General features: G+C 47.9%; 1 protein-coding gene across 1 annotated transcript in view; it reads right to left on the reverse strand.

Annotated features, from left to right (window-relative positions):
• Window positions 1-8,513, reverse strand: part of EIF3B (eukaryotic translation initiation factor 3 subunit B) — a 33,821-nt gene extending 25,308 nt beyond the window's left edge. The window contains exons 1-2 of the mRNA XM_083153050.1: window positions 8,053-8,513; window positions 1,426-1,618 (exon numbers count right to left, since the gene is read on the reverse strand). Coding sequence (XP_083009176.1) covers window positions 1,426-1,618; window positions 8,053-8,302 — 443 coding nt within the window. The 5' untranslated portion in view covers window positions 8,303-8,513. The remainder of the gene's footprint in view (window positions 1-1,425; window positions 1,619-8,052) is intronic.
• Window positions 8,514-22,551: the final 14,038 nt, after the last annotated feature.

Consider the following 22,551-nt stretch of genomic DNA (forward strand, 5'->3'; position numbering starts at 1 on the left):
ATGCAGACCAGACCTGAGAAGCACCACAGCAGACTGCCTCACCCCCAGGCAGGGAAGAGGACCGGCATAGGTTTGAAGGATGCTAGAATGAACACTAATTAAGGCACAGTCGCATAACATTAAAAGCGTATGAGTCATAGGGTTGACAATATGAAGGTCGACTTACATTAAATTGAAATTCTTTTTTCCCCATGTCTATGTCAACATGGACCCCCTATTAGTGTATCGCCTCCCCTCGCATGGGTCGCTGCATCCAGCACACTATTCTTTTCTCCCTCCACGCCCTAGTGGATGGTATTGTATGAAATACCGCCTGTTTTTGCATTTATATATTTTTTTAACTCATGTTGACCTTTTGACTGTCGACATAATGCTTGCCTCAACCTTCTGACCATGCCGACCCTTCCCATATGTCGACACAAGCATTATTTCGACCTTCATACCGTCAACCTTGCATCCGTGTCCCTATTAAAACCAAGATGAAATTGAGATTTGAAAGTGAAGAACCTTGCACAGGGATTATTCACAATGAATCACGGTAAGCCAAATCACATTGTAATTAAAAAAATTATAGGTCTGAGGAGCATTTAATAACTTCTCAATCATATGAAAAGTGCAGAAGGCCACACCGTAATCCTTCAGAGACCTAGTAAATAATCCGCACCATATAATTGTATACAATTATAAAGAAATAGACATTAACCCCTTCCCGACATTTGACGTACATTTACGTCATGGTCGGGATGTACTTCCTGACACATGGCATAAATGTACGTCATGTTTTTAAACTGTCACCCCGTCTATAGACGCGGTGACAGAGGGACGATGTCTGCTGTCCCTGACAGCAGACATCTTCCCTCATTGCCCAGGGGGGGCAGCGATGCCCCCCGCCATCGGCGATCGCTGCGATTGGCTGTTCAATCGTGGCCAAACGTGAACAGCCAAAAGCAGCGTTTACTGTGTTATGTGTAAAATTTTGACTCTGCTGCCCCCTAGTGTCCAAAAAAATTAAAGGAGGTTGAAATAATGATGTAATAATAAAGTATACATATGGTCTATGTTAGTTATTAACTATTTTGAGTGTTATGATTATTTGTCTCACAAGCAGAAAATTTTACATTTTGCAAAATGTTCAATTTTTTTACGACATTTTGGTATTTTTCACAAAAAAAAAAAAAAAAAAACTGTATCGACCAAAATTTACCACTAACTTAAAGTACAATGTGTCACGAGAAAACAATCTCAAGATCACTGGGATAAGTAAAAGCAATAAAAAGTTATCCCCACATAAAGTGATACATGTCAGATTTGAAAAAAAGGGCTCTGTCAGGAAGGCAAAAACAGGCTGCATCGGTAAGGGGTTAAATAAGACCGACTAGAACATGGGAGTATTACTGTGTAACGTAGTGCCACACACATACATACCCTTTTGTTAGTCCATCTGCATCTGGATAGTATTCATTAGTAATTTTTCCAAACTTTGAGAAAATTTTATTGATCACGTTCTTTAGCTTCTCCAACCGGTCAGGACCAACCTGCGGTACGTTATCCACTACGACCACCGAATCTATGCCATCTGCTTCTAGGGGGCATTCTTTCAGGACGTCACCTAGCAACTCTGGAGGAACAGAAAGCCAAGTCAGCGCACAGGAATAATGCTACATATGTCAATATGCTTTCAAGCTCCAAATGCTACTGATGCATTTGGTTTATTTAAATCAAAAAATAAATAAGAAAACTTAACTATAAATGAAAATGATACCCAAGCAGTAGCAAATATCCTCACGATAAAGAAGGAACAGAAAGGAAAAAGGGGGACAAATTTGTTTTCAAAAATCGACAAAAACTATGCTGCACTACAGATGGGGCAGATGTGACCGGTGCAGTGTTACATTTGGAGGAGTTATTTTGTTTCTGTGAAGGGTAAACACTGGCTGCTTCATTTTTACACTGCAGTTTAAATTTCAGTTTGAACACACCCCACCCAAATGCAACTCTCTCTGCACATGTTACAGCTGCCCCACCTGCAGTGCAGCATGATTTTGTCCATTTTGAGAACAAAATTTGTCCTGCAATCAGGTCTGAATTAGGCACAAAGAGAGGATAACATTTTAGAACAGAATGCAGCATATTCAAAATCAGAAGAGTTAACCAATCGTCTCCCAAAAATGAATGTATTTGTTGTGTGGTATTTAAGTTGTTGGTTTGACCAAGTAAGAGAACATTAACTGCAACAAGAATGATTGATTCTGCACTGCTAGCACCACAGCATGGTTACCCAGTCATGAACATGCTCTCTATGAGCCTAATGCAAAAAGTTACAAGTACTAGTATAGACACAGCATCCCATCTAACGTCCTGCTTAGTGTACCTATAATCCCATTTGGGGGTAAAAACCACAGACTTTTCGCACAATGCATCGCACCGCCACATAGGGCGGCGCAAACAAGTGTCTCTCCCACATTTAATAAGGACCGAACTAAATTGAGCCATGTTGCCCCACTAGTGGTAGCTGTGAGGGAAAATATTGAATAACCCCCTTACAGACGCTCGTGAATTAAATGTTATAGCCTGTGAAATTATAATCAGGCCAATGTTTTACTATTTAAATGACTGCCAGTTTAAACATTGGCATTTGGCAGGTTATTACATTTACGAAAAAGGACCAGAAGCAGGTTAGAAGAATGTAAATCGCGTCGGTCGCATCGCATGCGACCAAAAAAATTGCATGTGATGCGACCGACGCGATTACCGCGATTTCCCATAGGGAACAATGTTAAATGTCCCAATTGACCCAATTTTCCATAGGGAACAATGTTAAATGGCCCACAGAGGCCAAATAGGCACCCTGAAGTGTGAAATGGTCCCCCCAATTGTTAACGCCACCCCACGATCAACGTGAACCCGAAGCGTGGCGAGCGCAGCGAGCCCGCGAGGGGCGGCGGTACGTGTCCTACCACCTTTTCATACCCCCACTATCCACGTCAGCGTGGAGTTGAGAATAGAAAGTGTGGCGAGCGCAGCGAGCGGGCGCGGATACCTGTGAAGCCCGCGAGGGGGCGCGGATACCTGTGAAGCCCGCGAGGGGGCGCGGATACCTGTGAAGCCCGCGAGGGGGCGCGGATACCTGTGAAGCCCGCGAGGGGGCGCGGATACCTGTGAAGCCCGCGAGGGGGCGCGGATACCTGTGAAGCCCGCGAGGGGGCGCGGATACCTGTGAAGCCCGCGAGGGGGCGCGGATACCTGTGAAGCCCGCGAGGGGGCGCGGATACCTGTGAAGGTATCCGCGTCCCCTCGCGGGGCTCTCCACACTTCGGGCTCGCTGCGCTCACCACACTTTCTATTCTCAACTCCACGCCGACGTGGATAGTGGGGGTATGAAAAGGTCGTAGGACGCGTACCGCTGCGCTCACCACGCTTCGGGTTCACGTTGATCGTGGGGTGGCGTTAACAATTGGGGGGACCATTTCACACTTCAGGGTGCAACAATTGGGGGGACCATTTCACACTTCAGGGTGCCTATTTGGCCTCTGTGGGCCATTTAACATTGTTCCCTATGGAAAATCGGGTCAATTGGGACATTTAACATTGTTCCCTATGGGAAATCGCGGTAATCGCGTCGGTCGCATCGCATGCGATTTTTTACCTTGCGATGCCCAAGATCAAAATCATGGGCGCCCTTCTAGGTAAAGAGTACCAAAAAAACCTATACCAGCATTATTAGCTTAAATCATCAATAAGTGTTTTGTAAATTTACATAATCAAATAGAAAAAAAAGAATAGATATTTATTGTAATTTGAGCAGAAACAAACAAAAAAACCCTGACACCTGATAATCTCTTGTAACGGGCGGGAACACACACACACGCTGCACTGACAAGATTACCAACAATGGCCAGGGCGCTTACAGAACGTACACACCGACAACTATTCTGCCAAACTGCTCTTACAAACCACGTTCTCATGCACAGCAGGCACAATGTTCACTGTTCCATACAATAAAAGAACAATGGTTGTGTATGTATACCCTGCATCTACAACTGCTGGGCTCATACACAGCTCACATTTTTAAACCAGATTTGAACCCTATTTGTGTTCCAAACTGGCATATTATTTATGACACTCAGTTGGTGGGACTCACAGAAGTAAACTAACAAGATTCAGGAGACAATACTCTTACATTGGGGCACACGTACCAAAAAAAAAAAAATTATAATAATTTTCTGCTTCTCTGTACCTTGTTATGGTTGTAATGGATCATTTCAGTACTCTGGGTACCAAAGGGTCATATGTAAGCGCAACAGGAGCTTCTCTCCCCACTGATTCAACCAAGGTGTGGTTTTGTTAAATAGCAGGTAGGGACAGTGAGAATCTCATTCATCCATTTGTGGGGGTCACTAATTAGATAGCAAGGCATTTGGCTACATTAATAGTGTCATAGTTCTGGCCCAAAGCAGCCACCTAGATTTCACACATGATGTAATATGGTTACTGTTTACAGATAAAAGGTGGCAAGTTAATAGCAAGAAGCAATGTCAGGGTGAGCATGTTTGTCATAGATGGTAACAAAAGCATTGCAGCAAACTTAGACTGTGTACACACGGGGGCGATAGGGGCTGAAATCGCTGGCAATATGGTCGCTGAGCATATTGCCAGTGATTGGAGTGTGCACTAGCGATAAATTGCAGGGTGCGCGCTCCCGTTTTCAGCCCCTGAATTGTCGCTGGTCGGAGGAGCATGCTCCTCCGACCAGCGACATCCCCTGCCTCTTCACCCAGCAGTGATTAAATTTTAATCTGCGACCATTTCTGGTCGCAGATGAAAACGGGACACGGGGCAATATGATTGCTGAGCAATATATTGCCAGCGATCATATTGCCCCGTGTGTACGCACCTTTACTGAATTTTGTATTCCCCTCTACGAGAACCTAAGATCTGATACATAGGGTGATACATAAGGATCACACTGCAGAACAAGATTCCCAATTACGTGGATCAACCCCCAAAGGAAAAATATATGGTTGTATTCAATTGTCATATCGCACATGATCTCCTGTCTCGGGGTGATATGTAATTGATCTTATTTCTGCGCTCATTATGGATGGGCTCAACAGCGCATAGCAGCTACAGTAAACCTCACCAAACTAATGGGCGCACAACGAAAATTCCGTTTTGAGCCTTCAAACAGATGACTTTTCATGAATTTCAGTTCACCGCCACTGGGGGGGGGGGGGGTTTAAGCTTGAAAACATTTGAAAATGGCCCATAAACTACAGAAGAACAAAATAAGTGGTCTTCTATTAGTGGCAGTGACTAGGACAGGGGTAGCCAACTCCAGTCCTCGAGAGCTACCGAGAGTTAACATTTTCGAGGTCTCTTCACATAATCATTAATTATCTCCACCTGTGGATGATTTATAATGTGTCAGTGAGTAATGAATACACCTGTGCCCCTGCTAGGTGATCTAGAACAGTGGTTCTCAACTTCGGTCCTCAAGGACCCCCAACAGTGCACGTTTTCCAGGTCACCTGTCAGATGCACTAATTATTCACTGACACATTTTAAACGATCACAGGTGGAGCTAATTATTTAACCTGTGATTCTGTGTGGAGACCTGGAAAATGTGCACCGTTGGGGGTCCTTGAAGACCGAGGTTGAGAACCACTGATCTAGAAATCTTGAACTGTTGGTAGCTCTCTAAGACTGGAGTTGGCTACCACTGAACTAGGACATTGGTTCCCGAAACTTATAGAGCAGTGGTTCCCAACCCTGGTCCTCAAGTACCCCCAACAGTGCACATTTTCCAGGTCACCCGGCAGGTGCACTCATTCACACACATTTTAAAAGATCCACAGGTGGAGCTAATTATGTCACTTGTGATTCTATGAGGAGACCTGGAAAACATGCACTGTTGGGGATACTTGAGGACCAGGGTTGGGAAACACTGCCTTAGAGCATCAGAAGTTTCTTCACAACACAGCTAAGCCAAATGTTTCTTACTGAGAAAATCAGAAAAATAAATAAATAAATAACTACTGAGTACTTCCTCATCTTTGCGGCCACCACTACGCCAGTTATTTTAGCCGCTAAGTTAAGGTGCCCATACATGTTGCAATAAGCATGCTCCTGCTGCATCGCATACTACAAAAAGTATGTGCTGCACATACTTTTTGTACTGCCCGCGGATTGCATCACATACAAAACCGTATGCATTGAGATCCTCCCGATAACGCGGCGCATTGCACGCTTTATCGTAACGTGTATGGGAACCTTAAGGCTTTTCAGCAAGGTAGCCTGTGTCCATGGCACTATGTATTATTACCTTTAGTAAAGGTGTGGCGAAAAATGATGCTACGCAAGTTCAGTAGCATAAGCGGTGGCAGCAAAATTAAGGTACCAAAAAAAAAAAAAATGTGTCTTTATACGTCATCCTTAGTGTTCATTCTAGCACCCGCTATCTTTGCAAACCCATGCAGTTCCTCTTACCTGCCTGGGGTGTCACTGTATGCTGTAGTGCTTCTAGAACTGTGTGGTATGTATATCAGCACTGATAAGCAAACCAGACCTGTGCTAGAAACACCACAGCAGACAGCAACACCCCAGGCAGGGAAGAGGAACTGCATGGGTTTTCAAAGATATACCGGGTGCTAGAATGAACACTAATCTTTATGTTTAGTTATGTGGTGAAGGTCAGGATTTGCTTCTGTTGTTCACATATATTATGATTAGCTGCCACCAACTGACCATACAGTTTGAGTTGGTACTCTACCACCGACCCAAGGCACATAAGGGTATATTCAATGATTTCTGCGAGCGGTGGCAGCGAGCAGTGCCGACTGCTTGCACGGTCAGTATTCAACTGACCACCTGCACACGGCAAAAAAAAAAGGAAATAAGCAGTACAGTAAAACTTCCAAAGAAATTGACCACTGTAAGGTGGAACCAGTGATCGGTTAAAGATTCTTCTAATAAGATTGATAATATCATCGACACACCTTTTTGGAGGAACCATTGGAATTTAAAACTTTTATTGCCCTTTGTTATTTCTTCTTTTGCTTGTTTATTGGAGTGTGTTGGGTAACACACTTTACAAAGTGGGAATTGCTGCTCCACTTATACACAGTTTCACCTTTATTTTTGTTGCACTCCCCTGCACACGCCGTTTCCCTGTCGCTGCAAAGACCTAGCTATGGGGAAACGACATGTGCGGCTGCTTAAAAAAATAATGAAAAAAAAAATTATCGAGGCTTACAGCTTAATGCAGCAGGCTCCCTGCATTAGCCACAAGCCTTGCTGTTTGGGGGGAAAGCGAGGAATCCCCCCGAATGTAGAATAGTGTGAGCAGCTGGCGCAAAACTGCGAGGGTTGCTCTTTTTGGGCGCTCGCCACCATTTAACCCACTCGCCAGGCACATTGAATACGGGCCATAGTATGGGAACAAATGCCCTAAAACAGGCATGTCCACTGTTGGCCCTCCAGATGTTGTGAAACTACACATCCCAGCATGCTTTGACACAGTTTTGCTATTAGAGAATGCTAAAACTATTGCAAAGCATGCTGGGATGTGTAGTTTCAAAACATCTGGAGGACCAACGTTGGACATGCCTGCCCTAGAACAACAACTAGAGAGGAGTGCTCCACATGTACTTGGTTCTTACCAGCTATCCACAACATACAGTATGACAGCCAGATAGCCAATAAGATCCCGCTTTGAGATCTGAGTAAATCCGAAGTGCTCAGGTCTAGTAATGACTATTATTTCAGTACTTCTCATGTGCTTAGTTACTGGAGACTAGCAACTGCGAGTAACTACTTTAATTCCCTGACCTCATGCCAGGCAGCTTCTGTGCCCCGGGCCCAAATCCCTGCCCTTATACCAGGTAGCATCTGCGCCAAAGGCCCCAACCCGGCCCTTACGCTATGCAGCATCTGCTCTATGCCAGGCAGTACATGCTGGGACTTGTGGTTGCTGGGCGGCCCAAATCTATCAAACCGCATTCTATCGGCCCAAGTGATGCCAGACTGTAGCCCGAGCCCCGCTGCCCGCCTCACCCTCCTCGCTGATGTCGTCCACAAAGTCCTCCGGGTCGCTGAACGACATCCCGTCGTCGTCCTCCTCCTCTTCTTCATCGCCATCACCTTCGTCGTCTTCGTCCTCCTCCTCCTCGGTGGCCTCGGCAGCCGCCACCACCACCGGCACCGGCGCCGCCACCTCCGTCTCTGTCTCCGCCACTTCCTCCTCTTCTACTTCTACCTCCATGCCCGGCTCCGGCCCGTCACACGCGTTCTCCGCCTGGTGCATCTCTCGCCGCTGTACGGGGCTGAAGGGCCCGCTCCTAGGCTGGGGTCACCACTGATTACAGGTCCCGGCTCGGCGGCGCTAGCAGCAGGCCATGTGCACAGTACCCGGCGCAGGGCGGAAAAGGAGGAAGCCACGGCCGGTGAGAGGGGAAGCCATCGCCCGCACCCCGGCTCCGTCTCACACTGACGGCTATATCACGGGCAGCCTGCCGGTCACCGGGGTTATCCCGTATTTATGCACTGTCCTATAGTATTTATTATGTGGCCTGCAGATAATATCCACGCCAAGCTGGCAGGAAGAAATTATCCGCCCCCCCTAAAATAAAAGAAATAGACTGATCCAACATGGCGGCGACTGCCCTGTGTCTTCCCCCGGCCTATACTGCTGAGTGTGACTGGCTGCTGGGAGAGCCTGGCAGTGTCGCAATCTGCAGCCGCCACGCTTTACGGCAGTTGTTTATTTAGCGTCATTGACATCTTTTTTGATATAATGCTCATCAATGAGTTGTTATTGTATTTTTTTTACCAGTTGACAAACTTATTGTTTTGCATGGCCACAACTTATTACCGTGTGTCACCACTACATCACTACGAGTGTCTTTTGTCAGAGGCATTGGTACCATGTAAGCATTCTTCTCATGTTTCTACAGGTACATACTTCACACTGACTGGCCTGTTATTAAAGAGGGGTACCACCAGAGCCGGCCCTAGCCTAAATTACGCCCTAGGCAAGATTTTGACTGTTGCCCCCTAGCACCGCCACTAGTTCCGTCTCTGACCCTGCTCCCCTTTCCCAGCACCATCAACCCTCATCATAGCAGTCATCATTTTGGTGTCCCTACCCGCAATAATTTAAATAGAACCAGCGCACCCATTCGGTGCCTTTTTTGCTGAAAATTCATCTTATTTGCATTGTTATGACCAGCACACACAAGGAGCTTCCGATGATTAAAATAATATGCGGCATGCCTATATTCTGTGTGCGACTGTGGCTGTACCTGCATACGGAATGCTATGTTAAAGTGATTTCCATGAATACACTATTTCATATGCAGATACAGCCTCACTCACATACAGAATATAGGCATGCTGCATATCATTTTAATCAGCAGAAGCTGCTGATGCCCCTAGGCATTCCAAATGCCCTAGGCAATTGCCTAGTTGGCCTATGCCTAAGGCCGGCTCTGGGTACCACCTGTCATCCATCAACACAACCTCGGGATCACCAATGAATCCGTTTTAGTTTTGGTTCTGAATATGAGTTGGGTACAGGATATGAATAGGCAAGATGCCGGCGGTCAGAATACCGACACCAGCATCCCAAATAGTGATGAGCAGTCCGAAATCATGAAAATCCGAACTGCTACGAACAGCGGGGATTCGAGTCTGGGCTCGGCCATTCCCTCCCCCCCCCCCCCCCCCCCCCCAATACGGTACTGGGACTGCTGTCCGTACCCCATCTGCTAATGCGGTATTGAGACTGCTGTCCGTACCCCATCTGCTAATGCGGTATTGAGACTGCTGTCAATACCCTATCTGCTAATACGGTACTGGGACTGCTGTCCGTACCCCATCTGCTAATACGGTACTGGGACTGCTGTCCATACCCCATCTGCTAATATGGGACTGCTGTGCGTACCCCATCTGCTAATACGGTACTAGGACTACTGTCCATAACCCATCTGCTAATACGGTGCTTTGACTGCTGTCCATACCCCACCTGCTAATACGTAACTGGGACTACTGTCCGTACCCCATCTGCTAATACGGCACTGGGACTACTGTCCTTACCCCACCTGCTAATACGGAACTGGGACTACTGTCCGTACCCCATATGCTATTACGGCACTGGGACTGCTGCCTGTACCCCACCTGCTAATACGGAATTGGGACTACTGTCCGTACCCCATCTGCAAATACAGCACTGGGACTGCTGTCCTTACCCCACCTGCTAATACGGAACTGGGGCTACTGTCCGTACCCCATCTGCTAATACGGCACTGGGACTGCTGTCTGTACTCCATCTGCTAATGCGGTACTGAGACTGCTGTCCATACCCCATGTGCTAATACGGTACTGGGACTACTGTCCATACCCCATCTGCTAATATGGTACTGGGACTGCTGTCCGTACCCCACCTGCTAATACGGTACTGGGACTACTGTCCATACCCCATCTGCTAATATGGTACTGGAACTTCTGTCCGTACCCCATCTGCTAGTACGGTAGCGGGACTACTGTCCATACCCCATCTGCTAATACGGTACTAGAACTGCTGTCCGTACCCCATCAGCCAATTTGGTACTTGGACTACTGTCCTTACCCCATCTGCTAATATGGTACTGAGACTACTGTACATACCCCATCTGCTAATAAGGTACTGGTACAGCTGTCAGTACCCCATCTGCTATTACGGTACTGGGACTACTGTCTGTACCTCATCTGCTAATACGGTACTGGGACTGCTGTCCTTACCCCATCTTCTAATACGGTACTGGGACTGCTGTCCATACTACATCTGCTAATAAGGTACTGGGATAGCTGTCAGTACCCCATCTTCTAATACGGTATTGGGACTTCTGTTCTTACCCCATCTGCTAATACGGTACTGGGACTACTGTCTGTACCTCATCTGCTAATAAGGTACTGGGACAGCTATCAGTACCCCATCTGCTAATACAGTATTGGGACTGCTTTCCATACTCCATCTGCTACCTCAACCCCAGTGATCACCTTTGGTATGAACTGGAACGGAGATTAAGAGCCAGGCCTTCTCGTTCAACATCAGTGCAAGACCTCATAAATGCTCTACAGAAAGAATGGGCACAAATTCCCACAGAAACTCTCCAAAAACTTGAGAAACGCCTTTAATGAAGAGTGGATGCTGTTATATTTGCTAAAGGGGGCCAAGTTTATATTAAAGTATGTATTTGAATACAGTGTCAGGCATCTAAATAGTAAAAAATAGTAAAAGATTAAAAACGGAAAACGTACAGTAGGCCCTATAACCAATATGGTTGGTAAAAGCGTTACTGAGGACAAAGATATGGCAGAGGACAAAGATATGGCAGAGGTATTCAATAAAAAATTTCTTCAGCTTTTACTAGAGAGGACCAGACATGGAAAACCGCAGGAACCATAAATGTTTTGGGGGCGCACAGGAGTATTAAATATAGAATTAACTGCAGAAGAGGTCTTTAAGCGACTCTGCAAAATAGAGACTAATAAATCACCAGGACCAGATGGAATTCACCGGAGAGGTCTGATGGAACTATGGGAGAAGTTAGCAAACCCTTGCACGCCACATTCGATAAATCATTCTTGAAAGGTTTGGTAACTTGGACTGGAGATTAGCGGAAGTGGTACCAATATTCAAAAAAGGTAAAAATGGAAGACTAGGCAAATTGTAGACCAGTAAGCCTAACATCAGTAGTAGGAAAAATATTTGAGGGAATATTAAGAGATGGTATCCAGGAATATTTAGTGCACAATAACATAATTATTAATATTTTATTATTATCGTTAATTTAAATGGCGCCACAAGGTTCCGCAGCGCCTGACAATACAGATATGAGAAACATTTTTTTTTGTGATTTACAGTACAAATGCAAATTAGGACAAGTACATAGTAAATAAAAGACAGTTGCAGCAGTGGACACTGATACAAGTATAAAAGTAACAGTATATATAATTTTAGAAAAGCACATGAGGAGAGAGGGCCCTGCTCGTGAGAGCTTACAGTCTAAAGCAGTGATGGCTAACCTCGACAGCCCAGCTGTTGTTGAACTACACATCCCAGCATGCCCTGCATCAGTTTCAGCATGGCCAAATAGTAAAACTGTAGCAGGGCATGCTGGGATGTGTAGTTCAACAACAGCTGGAGTGTCTAGGTTAGCCATCACTCGTCTAAAGGGATGGGGCAGACAAACTAGGATGACACAGCAGGGATAGAAGTGAGCATAAACAAAAGGTTAGATTTACTGAAGAAGCGAGTCTTGAAAGCACATGTTGTCTGGCTCTGCCTCCTAAGTGCACTGTCTTCTGGAAGTTCCTGGTGCTTAGGCAGAAAGAAGAGAACCCACAGAGACCCCGGACAAGTCACTATTCATTTGGACAGTGACAACCAATTTATTTAATAGAACCACAGTGTCACTGCTACGCAGAGTAATGTGCTTAGATAGTAGTACACTGCTAAAGTAAGGCAGATGCCAAACACAATTGTCACAAGAGTGGTATTCATGTATTGACAACTGCAGTATATAATACAATTCAATCAAATGAACAAGAATCCCCATCAATAAATGACAAGTCAATTTAGTAGTATTGTGTTCAGCAGCGCAGCGTTTTTACCTGCTCTCTAGGCAGCGAATATATACGCGAGCAGGTCTGAATCGTTCTCGATGTCCGAAAAGAATCATAATAACATAATCTTACTATACAGGGCAATAAGATAAAATAATGGTAGTAAACCAGCTCATCGATATAGAAAATCAAAAGTGATATCAGGCGATCATTGAGAAAGAAGTGTTTCATACCACAAAGTGGGGCAGATGTATTAAGCCTTAACAAGAGATAAATTCAAGGGTGATAAAGTGAGATAAACGTCCAGCCAATCACATCCTAACTGCCATGTTACACACTGTGTTTGAAAAAAGTCAGTAAGGAGCTGATTGGCTGGACATCTATCTCTCTTTATCAACCTTGCATTTATCTCTTGTTAAGGCTTAATACATCTGCCCCAGTGTTACAAAAACTATTTGAAATAGTTTATTTATTAGCAGATAGTAACCCCTGGAAATACTTTTTGGAGAGATGTCTCCAACCAATCCATGTGGTATTTCAATCTAGTACCCATAATTGCAAAATAGGTTCAGTACCATATGAAACTGGTACCCCCCCCCTCCCTGCTGGCCTCCCCCCCCCCCCCCCCCCCCCCCGCCGCCTGTCCCCCCCCCCCCATCGCGGCAGGCTTACCTGTCTGCGCGTCCCGGCTCCACTCCTGGCTTCAATTAATTCTATGCAGACGGACCACGATAAAGTGGCCGCCCCCATACCGCAGACAGTTTCAGAGAACTGTCTGCTTTATGGGGTGGCCATTTTATCGTGGTCCGTCTCCATAGAATTGATTGAAGCCAGGAGGGGAGCCGGGACGCGCAGACAGGTTAAGCCTGCGAGGTATGGGGGGCGGGGGCATTACTATAGAACCGCAGCCCCCCGGCGCCCCCACATGCACAGAGCCCCCCGTGACCGCGGGGACTGCGGTGCTATAGTTATGCCCCTGCAGCCTGCCCTAAGCTCTGTGCTGGTTATACGGCTTGTTTCTAGCTATCGCAGCAGATCATACTTATTCCTTCAGGACTAACCCTGATCCAATCCGGTCTAGCCTGTGTTACCCTGATATACACTTAGGATCTTTTTTTCATATATGGTGGACATGTCCTAAATTAACTCCTTTCTGGGCAACTGTCCGCACACTTGTAACCTCTGTAATCCCACACTGCCCCCCCCCCCCCTCTCTCCCCGGCGACGATGCTATTGTGTGCCCCGGTCTGCCAGATATCCAAACATGAGAATAAATTGCTGCTGCACATTAGCTGTGCTGCTAAATACCAGATTGCTAGATCCTGCAAACGACCCTCCCCTCCGACTCACCAGGAACTTGTTAACCGCGTTTGGTTTGTGGCCAAAATGGAATTCAGCACTAGTCTCCATAATAGCACAGTGGACAAGTTTCATACTGTATGGACACCATGACACACGCTTTATAGTGCGACCCTTCCTGGAAAGGCTTCATTACTCTCTCTCCCCCCCCCCCCTCTTTATTCCCCCTTCCCCCCCCCCCCTTTCCCCCCCCTTTCCCCCCCCCGGCTTGCTTCCCCTCCTACACCCCTTCCCTATCTTCCGTGCCCATTCAGTTTCTACTTTCATTCTTTCTACTTCCCACCTCTCTATTCTTCTGCGCTCCCTGGGAACCCTGACCTACTACTCTCTACTCTTGATCCCACATACTCCCTTGGTAAACTCCCTAACTTACTTGTTACACCAGGCTACCTGCCCCGAAATCTATATATTGAACCATATATTGAACCATATATTGAACCATATTGAACCATATTGAACCATATTGAACCATGCTTTTATTTCCCCTTAGTATTTCATCTCAATCTGAACCCATAGCCACCATCCTGTATGGGGAGGCACCATAGAAATGTTTGTAAGCTTCTATATCTTTTACCCACTACTAGTCCTTTTCTATATATTTGACTTATCCATCGTTGCCATTGAACACCGCGTTCTCTAATTACGTATATTGTCTTATCTTGCGGTTCTCCGGACTGTACTCATGTTTTATTTGTACCTTTGTTGATCTCTTAATAAATATTTCTTCATATGATTGAAAAAAAAAATATATTGTCATCAAAAGCCACATACATGACACATAAATGTATTTATTATTATTTATTAACAGTTTCTTATATACCGCAGCATATTCCATTGCACTTTACAAAGGAGACACTGATACAACAAACAGGGTATTTACAGCCAGTCAAAATGTAGGAGGGCCCTGCTCGCAAGCTTACAATCTATAGGGAAATAGGCATTGATACATAAGGATAGATGCTGTATTCTTTATTGCATCGATTCCACCAGAATGCAAGGTTCTATGACTGGTTCTGGAATTTGATAAGCTTGCATACATGCAACACATAGAATATGAAAAGTCTTTGTTGTCACAAGTTTACTGGAATCCCTGCCTATTCAGCTCGGGAATTGGCTAGACCTAACGTAGAGGTGTGGAGTCTAACCGTGCCGAGGGTTTTCTGCCAGTGACCCCTCCAATTGGGATTTGGGCTTCTGCGGCACTCGACACGTCGGTCACGGTCCTCTAGTTAGTGTCACGATCCGAGCTGTCAGACAGACTTTCTTACCGGCTAAGTGCCTCCGCAGGTTCAGCTTGCGGTCCAGACGTCATCTCTGCCGGCGTCCTGTCTGCCGTGCGCCATCACCGCTGCCATCCTCAAGTCCTCTCAGCGCTGCTGAGTCCGCGGCTGCGCGGCGCACCGCTCTCCTGTCTCCCAGTGACAGTACCCAGTGCACGGCAATCCACCTGTCCGCCGCCATTGCTCCCAGTATCCAGCATGGCGTGCACAAACACACTTTCCCGCCATAGCAGACATGGGGGCTGCCATGTTCTTCCCAGTCACATGTCTGTACTGTCCAATCCCGTTGGTTCTGATCTCCCTGTCATACCTGCCCGGCCAATCCTGGCCACCCAGTGGGTATAAGTATGCAGGGAGCTCTCAGAACCATTGCTAGTGCTTCAGTTGTCTCCAGTGTATGGTCAGCTGTCCTTGTCTCCGTGCAAGTGTATTTCTCTGCTGGTGTTGTCTTCCATGCTGCAGTGTATTCCAGGTTATTCCATCTCCTGTGAAGTCCAGGTTATTCCATCGCCTGTGATCCTGCCTCTACAGCCCAGCGACCAAGCCTAGCTCCGGGACTCTGGTCCTCCGATGCTCCAGCATCATCCACCATCGATGTTCCCACATCATCATCGTTAGTCCGATATTCCGGATCTCCAGTCCAGCTTCCGTCCGTCATTCCGGACCCACAGTCAAGCTCCAGCTTTCCGTCCGTCACTCCGGACCCACAGCTTCCATATCCGATATCCGGATCCGATGTTCCACCATCGATACCATTCATCACATCTGTAAAGTATTGCAATCTGCATGAACTGTCATTACTCCTGCATACTTTACTGCCTGTACCGTTACAACCTTCTGCATAATAAATCTGGTTGTACTTTTACCTCTGACTGCTTATTGGCTCTGGGTGCACTGTCGCGCAGTTCATGCGCAAGGGTCCTCTCCAACCTCCCCGGTTCAGGTACCGGTCCAGGTCCCCACCAGAGGTCTCAGTCTTGTCGACTAAGCCCCCTGGTGTGACAGTAAGCACTAGCCAAATGGATCCAGCCGCAAACCAAGCATCTCCACCCAGCCCTGTACAGCAACTGGCTGTTCGCTTGGATCAGCAAGAGGCTGCGCAGAGCCAAGTGATTCATTGTCTACAAGATCTGTCTTCCCGGCTGGATAAGCTACAGACCACTCTCAGTGGCCCTGAGCCTGTCAGAGAACTTCTAAGTCTCGTTCATCCTCCTGTAATGGCTGCTGCACCTCGCCTTCATCTGTCTGTCCCCACCAAGTATGATGGGAACCCCAAGACCTGTCGAGGTTTTCTCAATCAGTGTGAAATTCACTTCGAGCTGCAACCCAGCAACTTCCCTACTGAAAGGGTCAAGATCGCCTACATCATCTCCCTCCTGTGTGGAGCAGCGTTAGAATGGGCGTCTCCCTTATGGGAAACATCTGATGCCATCCTGTCCAATTACAAGGACTTCGTGTCAACATTCCGGCGTATCTTCGATGAGCCTGGGCGATCAGCATCTGCCTCCACTGAACTCCTCCGTCTCAGACAGGGATCCCGTTCCGTCGGGCAATATCTGGTCCAGTTCCAGATTCTGGCGTCTGAACTCTCCTGGTGTGATGGGGCCTTATACGCAGCTTTCTGGCATGGCCTATCCGATCGTATTAAGGATGAACTCGCTACCAGAGACTTACCCTCAGGTCTAAGTGACCTTATTTCATTGTGTATCAAAGTAGACCTACGCTTCAGAGAAAGGGCTGTAGAACGTCACAAGAGCGCTCCAGTTAGAGTGCCAACTCCTCCGCCTTCTTTACCCACTGCTCCTGCGGTCCATTCTAAAGAAGAACCAATGGAGATAAACCGTTTCCGTTTGTCTCCAGGAGAACGTCGACGGTTGGCACAGCTCTGCCTGTATTGTTCCGATCCTGCACATCAAATTTCTGCATGCCCAAAGCGTCAGGAAAACTCCTCCTCCTAGCCCGTCAAGGAGAGGGTAGGCTAGGAGTGATTAAGTCCTCTCCATCAGCAACTGATTGTGTCCTTCCAGTTTCCCTACAAGTTGGTCAGCATTTCAAGACTGTCTCCGCACTTCTTGATTCCGGTGCCGCTGGCAACTTCGTTACTGCAGAACTGGTCCGCAAGTGGGGGTTACCCATTGAAAGTCTTTCCAAGACTGTCTTCCTTACTGCTGTGGATGGCAGTAGGATTCCTGATGCGACAGTCTCCCGCAGAACTTTGCCACTTACAGTAAAAGTGGGAGTCCTGCACACTGAACTTTTGTCCTTCCTGGTTTTACCCCGAGCCACTCATGCTCTGGTTCTGGGTTTACCCTGGCTCCGTCTTCACAATCCTCGTCTTGATTGGAAGACATCGGAAATCCTTTCCTGGGATCCTTCCTGCTCCGGTACCTGTCTCCAAAAGGTACTCCCAGCTCGTCATTCTTCAGCCGATGCAGCAGACCTTCCGCCTCTTCCCTACCAAGAGTACTCAGATGTATTCAGCAAGTCTGGCGCTGATGTCCTACCTCCTCACAGACCGTGGGATTGCCCTATCGAACTTATCCCAGGCAAAGAACCACCCAGAGGTAGAACCTATCCTCTCTCTCTTCCAGAGACTCAAGCCATGACCAATTACATCAAGGAAAATCTGGCAAAGGGATTCATCCGTCCTTCGACTTCTCCTGCTGGCGCAGGATTCTTCTTCGTTAAGAAGAAGGATGGAGGCCTACGTCCCTGCATTGATTATCGCGGCCTCAATGACATTACAGTAAAGAACCGATATCCGTTGCCCCTCATCACCGAGCTATTTGACCGTGTCAGCGGTGCAACCATCTTTACGAAACTCGATCTGAGGGGTGCATACAATCTCATCCGCATACGAGAGGGCGACGAGTGGAAGACGGCGTTTAATACCAGAGACGGCCACTATGAGTACCTCGTCATGCCCTTCGGGCTCAGCAATGCCCCAGCCGTGTTCCAGCACTATGTCAATGAGATTTTTCGGGACATTCTGTATCGTCATGTAGTTGTATATCTCGATGACATTTTAATCTACGCCAATAACATCACAGAACATCGTTATTGGGTCAAAGAGGTTCTGTCCCGGCTGCGAGCAAATCATCTCTACTGTAAACTGGAGAAGTGTGTCTTCGAGGTGAAGTCTATACCCTTCCTAGGGTACATTGTCTCCGGTTCCGGTCTTCAAATGGATCCAGGAAAACTGCAGGCCATCCAAGATTGGCCAATTCCCTCTTCGCTGAAAGGTATTCAACGTTTCCTGGGTTTTGCCAATTATTACAGAAAATTCATTCGTAATTTCTCGTCTATTGTGGCTCCCATCACTGCCTTAACGAAAAAGGGGTCTAATCCAGCGAAGTGGCCGGCAGAAGCCATCGAAGCCTTCCATCTGTTGAAACAGAGGTTCACTTCCGCTCCTGTTTTAAGACAACCTGATACCACCTTGCCCTTTATTCTCGAGGTTGATGCCTCCTCCGTGGGTGTTGGGGCAGTCCTCTCGCAGAAAGCGCCCGATGGTCGTCTTCATCCCTGTGGTTTCTACTCTCGTAAGTTCCTGCCTGCAGAGCGTAACTATGCCATCGGTGACCAAGAGCTCCTCGCCATCAAGTTGGCATTAGAAGAATGGAGATATCTTCTAGAGGGCGCTGTTCATGAGATCACAATTATCACAGACCATAAGAATCTTCTGTATCTCAAGTCTGCTCAATGTTTAAATCCCCGTCAAGCCAGATGGACACTTTTCTTTTCCAGGTTCCGTTTCAAGCTGTCGTTCTGTCCAGGGACACAAAACCGAAAAGCTGATGCCCTTTCCCGCTCATGGGAGCAAGAAAGTGAGTCTAAGTCCACACATCAACATTTCATTATTGATCCAGTGGCCTTCTCCGCAACGAGAGTTTCAAATCTCACGCCCCCTACAGGGAAAAGATATGTAAAGCCAGCTCTAAGAAAGAAGTTGCTCTGTTGGGCGCATTCTTCAAAATTCGCTGGCCATGCAGGCATTCAGAAAACTTACGAGTTTATCACCAGGTCCTACTGGTGGCCGTCCCTCAAACAGGATGTACAGGACTTTGTTTCCTCTTGTGCTAAATGTGCTCAGCACAAGACCAGTCGTCAGTCTCCTCCTGGGCAATTGATGCCACTGTCAGTGCCACATCGTCCTTGGACGCATATTTCTATGGACTTTGTAACTGATCTTCCAGAGTCTGACAAATTCACCACCATCTGGGTGATTGTTGACCGGTTCACCAAGATGGCTCACTTCGTTCCCCTCACCGGCCTTCTGTCAGCTTCCAAGCTGTCCCAGCTCTTCATCAAAGAGATATTCAAGCTTCATGGACTGCCTCTTGAAATCATCTCCGATAGAGGAGTCCAATTCGTAGCCAAATTCTGGCGAAGCCTGTGCTCCCTGCTTCAAATCAAGTTAAAGTTTTCCACAGCCTACCACCCTCAAACCAATGGCCAAACGGAGAGGGTGAATCAGGACCTTGAAGCATTTCTCCGCACATATGTCTCTTCTTCCCAAGATGACTGGGCTCAACTCCTTCCATGGGCAGAGTTCTGCCATAATAACCAATATCATTCTTCATCAAAAGTCACTCCATTCCTTGCCAACTATGGGTTTCATCCTCGAGTTCCTGACTTCACTCTGCAACCTGTGTCCTCTGTTCCAGCGGTCGACACGACCATCCGGCAATTCGTCAAATCCTGGAAGCTCATTCGTTCTTCACTCCTGAAAGCTTCAAGCAGGTACAAAAAATTTGCCGACAGGAAACGCAGAGCTGTGCCAGCCCTCCGTCGGGGAGATCGTGTCTGGTTGTCAACCAAGAATCTTCGATTGAGAGTGCCATCGATGAAGTTCGCTCCCCGATATATTGGTCCTTTCCCAGTTGAGCGAGTCGTCAATCCAGTAGCTTACAAGCTCAAGTTGCCGCCCTATTTGAAAGTGCCAGCTACATTCCACATTTCGCTGCTCAAGCCGCTGGTTCTGAATCGCTTTCATTCCAAGCTCCCCAAGGCTCCTAAGGTTTGCACCCAGCGTGGAACAGAGTATGAGGTCAATAAAATCTTGGACTCTCGCATCCGATATGGTCGTCTGCAATATCTGATCGATTGGAAGGGCTACGGCCCCGAAGAACGATCATGGACCAATGCCATCGATGTCCATGCTCCCAGACTCATCCGGGCGTTCCACTCCAAGTTTCCCCGCAAGCCTAAAAGGTGTCCTGGGGCCACCCTTAAAGGGGGGGGTGCTGTCACGATCCGAGCTGTCAGACAGACTTTCTTACCGGCTAAGTGCCTCCGCAGGTTCAGCTTGCGGTCCAGACGTCATCTCTGCCGGCGTTCTGTCTGCCGTGCGCCATCACCGCTGCCATCCTCCAGTCCTCTCAGCGCTGCTGAGTCCGCGGCTGCGCGGCGCACCGCTCTCCTGTCTCCCAGTGACAGTACCCAGTGCACGGCAATCCACCTGTCCGCCGCCATTGCTCCCAGTATCCAGCATGGCGTGCACAAACACACTTTCCCGCCATAGCAGACATGGGGCTGCCATGTTCTTCCCAGTCACATGTCTGTACTGTCCAATCCCGTTGGTTCTGATCTCCCTGTCATACCTGCCCGGCCAATCCTGGCCACCCAGTGGGTATAAGTATGCAGGGAGCTCTCAGAACCATTGCTAGTGCTTCAGTTGTCTCCAGTGTATGGTCAGCTGTCCTTGTCTCCGTGCAAGTGTATTTCTCTGCTGGTGTTGTCTTCCATGCTGCAGTGTATTCCAGGTTATTCCATCTCCTGTGAAGTCCAGGTTATTCCATCGCCTGTGATCCTGCCTCTACAGCCCAGCGACCAAGCCTAGCTCCGGGACTCTGGTCCTCCGATGCTCCAGCATCATCCACCATCGATGTTCCCACATCATCATCGTTAGTCCGATATTCCGGATCTCCAGTCCAGCTTCCGTCCGTCATTCCGGACCCACAGTCAAGCTCCAGCTTTCCGTCCGTCACTCCGGACCCACAGCTTCCATATCCGATATCCGGATCCGATGTTCCACCATCGATACCATTCATCACATCTGTAAAGTATTGCAATCTGCATGAACTGTCATTACTCCTGCATACTTTACTGCCTGTACCGTTACAACCTTCTGCATAATAAATCTGGTTGTACTTTTACCTCTGACTGCTTATTGGCTCTGGGTGCACTGTCGCGCAGTTCATGCGCAAGGGTCCTCTCCAACCTCCCCGGTTCAGGTACCGGTCCAGGTCCCCACCAGAGGTCTCAGTCTTGTCGACTAAGCCCCCTGGTGTGACAGTTAGGTTTCCCTTTATGAGCTGGAGGCTGGGAGGTAGATGATATGGAGAAGCGGACGTCTAGCTGGGTCGGTATTTATACGGTCAGTTAGGAGCCCAGGGGAGAGGCAAAGAAGGTCCAAGACAAGCCGGGTCATACACGGGAGACACTGGTTGCGGTACACTGGGATGAGACGGGAGAATAGTCGAGAGCAAGCCGGGGTCATACACGGAGAAGTCACAAGCGAAGTACAAGGGGTTAAGCGGGAGAATCGTCAGTAACAAGCCGGATCAAATGATAGCAATAGAGACAAGCACTAGGGCACAGTAACGCTGGAGTAGGTGTGAGCCTATACTCTGGCAGAGTTCCCCTGCCAGAGACTTCCTTTTATCCCCTGCAGGCTGCTGCTTATTTCCTGCCTGTGCCTTTAAATCTTAGAACGTGCGGCGCGCGCGCCCCTAGTGAGCGCGCGCCCGCATACCCGGAAGCCTGGACACACGCTGCTGAAGCTCCGACGGAGGGAGACTCCAGCAGCCTGCTGACTTGCCGGCTACCGCCCGTGTCAGCACGGAGACACCCAGGCTGAACTCCCCGCTGCTTGGAGGAGTCAGCCTGCCGCCCGCCATGCCCAGCCTGCCGTCTACCCCGCCTGACCTGCCGCCCGCAGAACGCACGTCCCCGGTAAGAGACTCCCGCGGTCCGGGAGACTGTGACATTACCCCCCACCCTAGGGGTGGGCACCGAAAACCCTATGAAAGGTTTCCTGGGATATTTCTGATGAAACCTGCGGAGTAACTGCGGAGCGTGAATCTCAGAGGCCTTAACCCAGCAGCGCTCTTCAGGACCGAATCCTTTCCAGTCGATGAGGAACTGAACACGACCCCTGGAAATTCTTGAATCCAGAATCTGTTTTATCTCATATTCCTCCTGACCATCTACTAGGAGAGGCGTATGAGGCCGTTTGAGAGAAGAAAACTTATTGAGAATAAGTGGTTTCAGAAGTGACACATGAAAGACGTTGGGAATCCTAAGA

This window comes from Crinia signifera, chromosome 7, assembly GCF_055691185.1.
Source record: "Crinia signifera chromosome 7, ASM5569118v1, whole genome shotgun sequence".
Classification (NCBI taxonomy): Eukaryota; Metazoa; Chordata; class Amphibia; order Anura; family Myobatrachidae; genus Crinia; species Crinia signifera.